Source organism: Drosophila kikkawai, chromosome 2L (genome assembly GCF_030179895.1).
Source record: "Drosophila kikkawai strain 14028-0561.14 chromosome 2L, DkikHiC1v2, whole genome shotgun sequence".
Taxonomy (NCBI): Eukaryota; Metazoa; Arthropoda; class Insecta; order Diptera; family Drosophilidae; genus Drosophila; species Drosophila kikkawai.
In genome coordinates, this window is record NC_091728.1 from 7,404,829 (window position 1) to 7,412,925 (window position 8,097).

Here is an 8,097-nt window from a genome sequence, read left to right on the forward strand (position 1 = left end):
CGCAATAGCATAAAAGAAGATTGGTATTTGAAAAACACAAATATGTATTGCTTTTTGGAATGGGTCTATATCCATATCCATATATTTCCCTAATTAACAAACTCCCATTAGGAGTAAGTCAGAGGCTTAAGTGTGCTCTCCGGTGCGGTGTATCATTACAATCTCGGCTTCAATTACAAGCTAAGCACTAAACATTTGAGCGAATGCCGAAAGCAGGTGGCCATGATTAATGTTCGGTTATTAATAACGTCGCAGGACAGACTCTTCAGGTGCCTGCCACATCGAGTCACTTTCCGAGTATCCATTACGCATTTGCATTGGCGCCAGACGGTTCGTTTTCGTTTTCTGCCAGCTGAAATTCTAGTCTGTCCGCAATTTTTAGACCAGGAGACGGGTGCCGAAATGGCAGCTAATGAAGCGACGGAATCTTTTTCGTTTTTGGATCCGTTTTTGTTCGTCCAGCTCATCGTCTCGGGTTCCCAAAGAGCAGTTGTATTCGTGTAAACACAGGGCAGGGGAAATCCGGGTCTTTGTTTTATGCTGTTTTCCACGAACGTACTCGCAATTGCTTGGTGCGCACAATAAACCTGCATTTAAGTTAATTTTCCTGTAATTTATCTGTTATTTAACTAAGGCAGCCACCGTGCAATATGTTGCATGATTTATGCCTGACATTTTCAATTGTTTATTGCTCTCGTTTCCTGTTCTACTTCGGTCTGTCTTTTGTTTTTCACTTAGATTAATTTTGACAAATATAAATGTCAAAATGGTCCTGGTCCTGGTCCTGGACAATTTAATGAACCGCCCTCATAAAAATATGAATAATAAGCAAATAACGGCGAGGACAAGGTGGAAACATAATGATGTGCCTTAATGGGGCCAGCAAATTATTGGGATTATGTCAACAAAGCGACCAATCCATTTCCATCCAATTAAAGTCGGACAATGCCAACTCAATTCGTACTTTCGCTGTGTCAACGAAGGGATGCGACTGCCATTGCGATTTTCATTTCATTTTATCCAGCCGGATATGCATTTACATAACTGTGACATCGATTCGTATAATAATTAGCTTATTGTTGCTCTGGCCCGCTTTCAAGCTGAAATCGAGCCAACTTCATCCGACGCAATTCATTATAAAAGAAAACAAACACTTGAATAATTCAGGGACCTTGTTGAAACACGAACATCGCAGTTGCAGTTTGCTGCGAAGCGTATTAAAAATAAATCAGCCGGATTGTGTGAATGTGAAAGTTTATTATTGGGAATAAATTACCTCGGCCAAGGGCAATTTATGGAACCATGTCACGCAGATAATGCGCCAAATTATTTTCAATTTATTTGTGCGTTAATCGCAGGATAGAAAATTAGTTTAACTGTAATCGCAAAATGCAAAACATGTCTGGGGATTAAATAAAAATATTTCTGTTGGCTTGCATTTTTGAATCCGTGGGTCATCGATTTGTAATTAATATTTGTCTGCTATACAGATAATAAGCGGCTTATAATAATATGGATATAGAATCTAAAAATCTGGAAAATAATACAGAACATTAAACAATTTTTAGGTCAACAATTTTCAAATAAATGTTGTATATTTAGGAATTTCTGTATTGGGAAATACTCACAAAACAAAATTCATTACTTAATTAGTTTCCGTTTTTATTTAAGAAAAAAATACAGCAAAAAACCAATATTAACACAATTTCGTTTTTCCTCTTGACTAATACCTTCTTTGTGGATCTTTTTTAATTTTCTTGCAGGAACCGCCATTTAAGGACACACAAAACAACTTTGACAAGGACATGCCGCAAATGCATTACATTATAATTTCATTAAGGACAAAAGCCTTTCTCAGCCAGCGGTGAAACAACGTTGCCAGGAGATAAAAGAGCGAAAAAGGAAAGCGGTGAAAGGATAAGGGCGTGCGAAGAAAGTCGGAGAGTCGCAAGGACCGACAATAGCCGCGGAGCCCATTGCCTACTTCTGGGCGCTGTCAAGCGGGAATCAAGAGCCTGGCATTTTTATGAAATTAATACAAAGGACACGGCAGGAGCAGCAGCTGAAGCCGAGGCGGTAGAAGTGCCAGCGGAAGTTAGAGTGGAAGCGGAAGTGCCAGCCATGACAAAAGCGGCGGCGGCGCCAGGACAACGATGAGCGGCGTTCCGATAGCGACAATAATGGCAGCAGCGCTCCTTCTCTTGAGGCCCGACTCCGTTCGCGTAGACGTGACTGCCTCCGATCGACTAATAACATTTACCCGCGGAGCAGATTCCGTGGCCTAACTTGACATGCCAACGTGACCCAGCTGGTTAAGACAAATACTGAAGAACCAAGGAGGCTAAGTAGCGGAAAAACACTAAAAATTCTCTCAAAAAAATAAACAATCTCGGAGCACTTGAGACAATGGGTCGTGGCCATCATTTTTGGATAGTGCTCCTAGCAGCGGTTACCCTCATCCTGACCCCGGTGCGGAGCTGTCCGCCCGAGGTGTGTGTGTGCAAATGGAAGGGCGGCAAACAGACCGTGGAGTGTGGGGGCCAGCAGCTGTCCAACCTGCCTGAGGGCATGGACCCCGGCACTCAGGTGCTCAACTTCAGCGGCAACGCCCTGCAGGTGCTGCAGTCAGAGCGCTTTCTGCGCATGGACCTGCTCAACCTGCAGAAGATCTATCTGTCCCGGAACCAGCTCATCCGGATCCACGAGAAGGCCTTCCGGGGTCTAACCAACCTGGTGGAGCTAGACCTTAGCGATAATGCGCTGCAGAATGTGCCTAGCGAGACATTCCAGGACTACAGTTCCCTGATGCGCCTCTCACTCAGCGGCAACCCTATCCGGGAGCTGAAGACCTCGGCCTTCCGCCACCTGTCGTTCCTCACCACGCTGGAGCTGTCTAACTGCCAGGTAGAGCGCATCGAGAACGAGGCCTTCGTGGGCATGGACAACCTGGAGTGGCTGCGTCTGGACGGCAACCGGATCAGCTTCATCCAGGGCAACCACATCCTGCCCAAGTCGCTGCATGGCATCAGCCTGCACAGCAACCGGTGGACCTGCGACTGTCGCCTCCTGGACGTCCATTCCTGGCTGGTCAACTACAACACTCCGCTTGCGGAGGAGCCCAAGTGCATGGAGCCTGCGCGCCTGAAGGGCCAGGTGATCAAGGGCCTGCAGCGGGAGCAGCTAGCCTGCCTGCCAGAGGTGAGTCCTCAGTCCAGCTACACGGAGGTGAGCGAGGGCCGGAACATGTCCATCACCTGCCTGGTGCGGGCCATCCCAGAGCCGAAGGTCCTCTGGTTATTCAACGGCCAGGTGATGAGCAACGACAGCCTGATGGACAACCTGCACATGTTCTACTACATCGACGAGACCATCGGAGGCAGTGGCGCCGAGGAGAAGCGCAGCGAGATCTTCATCTACAACGTGGGTGCCGAGGATAACGGCACCTTTTCCTGTGTGGGTCAGAATATCGCCGGCACCACCTTCAGCAACTACACCCTGCGGGTCATTATCAAGGAGCCGCCGGTGGTCAACGAAGTCTCCTTCCCGCGGGACTACATGAACTACATCGTGGCCAGCAGCGCCGGCGGAGGCATCATCTTCGTAGTGCTCCTCTGCACCATAGTGGTCAAGTGCAAGAAGCCCTCGGAGCCGGCCAAGCAGCGCAAGAAGTGTGACCAGGTGACAAGCATAGCTGGCGGCACGGACTCCTCGACGGGCAGTGGCCAGGATACGGGCATGATGAAATGCGCCTCGATTCTGAACGATGGCGGTGACAGCCTGAATGGGAATGCGGGTCTCCTTTTGGGAGACACCCTCACTCCGACAAAGGCCGCGAATGGAGCTGCCGGAGGGGGCATCATCTTGGGCAATCAGATGAAGCAAAACCTTCTGCTCTATGCCACGCCAAATCCCGCACAGCAGCAGCTGCAACTGAACGTGAACCTGATGGGATCTGGCCCAGGATCGCCGCCTCTTTTGCTGAGCAACGGACATGGGTTGGCCGCCGCCTACTGCTCTCCACCAGCCTCCCTGCGGAACTATCAGGAGAAGAACCCTGACCTGGTCAACGATGCGGAGAGCGTGAAGCACAAGCTGAAGACAGCGGTGAGTCTGGATGGAGCCGGCGAGTACGAAACCCAGAGCGATTGTGGACAGTACGAGGGCTGCTACCAGCTTGCGGCAGCTCCACATCCCGGACACCCCGGACATCCTGGTCATACCGGGGTGCACCCACATCCGCTGCCCGGACACCCGCTGATGGGACGCTTCGCCCAGGCGATGACCACACTGCCCCGGGGCATGCAGCTGAAGCCGGCCCCCCATCAAGTGGACGTGCACCTGAACCCAGTGTGCTTCCTGGGCCAGGACGGGGCCTTCGCCTACGACTACAGCAGTGCCCACCTAGTGCAGCAGTCCCCGACGCAGCAGCAGCAGCAGCAGCTTCAGCAGCAGCAACAGGTTCAGCCTGCCGCCAACTTCTACCGGACGCTGCCACATAACAGGTTGCACAAGCAGCAGCAGTTCCAGGCGGCAGCGGCGGCCGGTGGTGGCGCCGGCAATCCCACCCTGCGCTACAGCCTAGAGGCGGAGTTCATCCAGCGCGGTCCCACGGTCAGCTATGAGAAGTATCAGCTGCCCAATGTACGCTTCACAGCCGAGGGATATCCGCAGCAGCAGCAGCAACAGATCCTGCAGCAGCAACAGCAGCAGATCCTGCAGCAGCAACACCAATTTCCGTCACCTCCAGAGGGCTACAAGAGCGACCTGGCCGTGATGCCGGCGCCGTTCCAGCAGTGGCCCAGCTGCCTGCCCGGCTACCGCTTTGCCCAGTCACCCACCAGTCAACCAGCGGTAGCCACTCCTCCCGGACAACCAGCTCCACCAGCACCAGCATCGGGCCAGGCTCAGGCCCAGACCTGCAGCATTCCCGAGCTGGACGAGAACGAGGCTCAGTCGCCGCGCTTGGAGGAGGCCGCCTCCGCTGCAGTGCCTCCTGCCGGCGAGGAGGGCGACTCGGAGGCCGCGAAACTTAAACAGCTTAACGGTCCCTTGGCCGACAGTCCCGACGAAGGATATGTGGGCGATGGGCAGGAGACCAGCGACATTTGACCCGGCCAGCAGCCAGCCCGGAGCCAGGAGGAAGCGGCCTTAGACGACTCAGTTGCCCTGTAAGAGGCCAGGCTGATCACCAACCACTCATAGCCTAAGTTCACCCTTTCCAGCAGGAGGGACCTCTCCCGAAGTCCTCGCCTGCCCTTACTTACACTTCCCCTTTTTTTCTGTTTGTTGGTTTGCCCGCAAAAAACAAGCAAACAAAAGGCAGACCCAAGTTTAACCTAATAATTGGCAGAGGGAAAGAGAGAAGGAGAACTCGAAATACGAGTCTGAAAAGGAGAAGTCCGAGAAAAGCGAAAGGAGCGCCGAAGAAACGTTGGACGCTGGGGCAAGCCGAAGGACGAATACCCATTTGCCTTGGTGTATTTTGTAGGATTTATTTTATTTTATTTACTCAATATTGTTTCCTTTTGTGTCTAAAAATATTTTAATGCTAGACTTCACACTTAAGGAATATAGTTTAAATTATTTTCCGAATGTTTGGATTCCGCCGAAATCTTTTTAGAATATTTTTTAACATCTGTTATTTGCTTACCAACAAATATGAATTTTTCACGACCAACTGCACCACATTTTTGATGGACTTGCGGCTTGTTAGGGTACCTGGCCGAACAATGGACAGGACCTAACCTAATAAAGCCGAAAAACAAAGACGCCGCTAAACAAAAGCCTCTTGTCGTTGTTTGTTTCTGTTTGCTGCGTGCTTCGAGTGGCAAGCTGGCAGCATTTTATTTCCGCTGATGTAATTGAAAAACTTTTTCATTTAATATAAAGTTTTCAGCAGCCTCCCCGCAGCACAATGAAGAGAGCAAAGAAAAGGCAAAGAAAATCCCGGGCCTACGACTAGACATGTGTATGTTGGGGTGGTGTTGTGGGACTGCTGTGTCCTGTATGTATGCCGATTGAGTTGTCCGACTCTCGGAGGCGTTGTAAGTTGACAATCGGTGGCAAGGGGTCGGAAGGGGGCGGAAGGGGGTTTTTACACACACCACTTCCTCGGGATCCTTGGTATCCACTTGGCAGCGGTTCCGAGTCGGTGGCTCACTTCAGAGCCAAGTGGCATGTGTTTTCGCCATGGCGACACCTGCTCTCCGGAACACAAAGGACTCCCCGGCTCGAGGATTCGGCTGTTGAACCTTCCGCAAAAGCCATGCCGAAATCCGAATGGGAATCGCAATCGGTAGCGGGGACGGAGACGGGAATGGGCCTGAAAGGCTAAGTGGGGAATTCCGGACGAAAATCGCGAGTGGCATTAAGGACTTCCCCCTTTGTAGTGTGCTCTAGTTTATGAAATTTTAATTTGGGCCACATCCGCTTCACTGTTGCATTTAAATAATTTATAGCCTTTACTTTCCTCGGAACTTTCTGCGGGTCCTAAGCAAACTCTTGTTTAGCCATCACCTCACCTCACCCATCCAGACTTTAATTCTCCCGCCTTAAGTTTGTTGTACCGAATCGAACAGACATGAACACAAGTGTTTCCGGGTAACATTTAACGTAGATATCGTAAATTATAGCGGCTACCATTGTAAGGACTAACTATATATAGGATAACCCCGACCGTTTGAGACTTGTATGTAAATGTAGCCGTAGGAATCGTTTAAGCAGCGCCCCGGCTTTCCCTTTTAACGTAAATGTTATGTAAAGTAAACATCGCAGCTCTCCCATTGTAAATTAAAGCAGAAGTCAGGCGTGCGGGAAAAGAACAAGTAGCAAAATGTTTGCAAAATATTTTGAAGAGTGTAAGTAACCACAAGCAAACAATTAGCAATAGACGACCCGCATTTGAGGAGGACGACGAGCAGAAGCAATCATTTAAGCCGTATGGAGTACTGTAAATTGCATAAATAAATCATTAGCTGTAAGAACAAGGCAAACACAACACCTACAGGACACACTCTCACGTACTCGGTATGTTTTCAATGCGTAGCGAATGGTTAAGTTTTATTTTCACCAAGTGAGTTAGTTGGCAAGCGCACCCAAAAGGATTATAGTAACACAAACTAAATTAAACAAAACAAACAGAAGAGAGAAAAGATACAAAAAACCCACAAAAAAAATACATTTTAGCTTAGAAAACTGTTTAAATCACAACACAAACACAGACACTCAAAGGAAAACTGAACAAAAGAATTTGCTGGCAGGACTCTGCGAACGGAAAATAGTTTTAAATATTATATGGAATACACTGCAGAAATATTGAAAATGTTTAATATTAAGTTAATGGTTAAGCAAAGCAAAACATATACGCATTCAAAAAATAGTAAGTGCGAAAACGGTCACCAACATTTAAAGGATAACAATGAGAGAAAACGTCAGAGAAACAAAATGAAAAACACAGTCTAGTTATAAATTAATTTTTTAAGTTTAATTGAAATTCAAATGCATTATAATAATAACAGAAGCAAAGTGTAAAAAGGATAAGAGAGAAATTAAACCGAATAAAAAGCATTAAACAGAAGAATTTAATAAGAACTAAATTATGCCGTCTTTTATTCAAGCCGACAAAAAGGATGCGAACAATTCCAGCGATTGAATATTAAATAGACGAAGATGGAGCACATCATCTTTTCTTTTTTGCAGCAGGATAACGCGGAGATAAGGACGAATGGCATGGGAAATGCAAATGCGCCACTAAGTAGGCAGCAGAAAAAGTCCAGCTGGAAGCTCCAAGCTAGATGTGTTGGAGTATTGAAAGAAAATTAAGTAGGGGATAAAGTGTGATGGAAACAAAAAGAAGTAAAAGAAAGTGAAGATAAATACCTCTTGGTTTGATTAAAATCATCGTAGCTTCAACTTGAATCAACTGAAAAGTTCTACAGAATCTGAAATCATTTTGTTAAGGAAGGAGGAGAAGGAGATCAAGTTAAAGATGGGTAAATGTTTATCAGAAATTAAAAATACTAATGGGTTTATTTAATTTTAAACAGTGGTCGTTACTTGAATTTAAAAAATGCTGAAAAGTGAGTATTATTATCAGAA

At 47.5% G+C, this 8,097-nt stretch overlaps 1 protein-coding gene across 6 annotated transcripts in view; it reads left to right on the forward strand.

Moving 5' to 3' along the window:
- kek2 (kekkon 2) overlaps window positions 1–7,552 on the forward strand; it is a 45,969-nt gene extending 38,417 nt beyond the window's left edge. For 5 of the 6 annotated variants that reach the window (XM_017177351.3, XM_017177352.3, XM_070284147.1 and 2 more), the window contains one exon: window positions 1,764–7,552. In XM_017177351.3, the coding sequence (XP_017032840.1) occupies window positions 2,407–5,109 (2,703 nt within the window). In that variant the 5' untranslated portion in view covers window positions 1,764–2,406 and the 3' untranslated portion in view covers window positions 5,110–7,552. Of the gene's footprint in view, window positions 1–1,130; window positions 1,344–1,763 lie in introns of those variants that run through there. The other variant, XM_070284164.1, reaches the window with a different exon arrangement.
- Window positions 7,553–8,097: the final 545 nt, after the last annotated feature.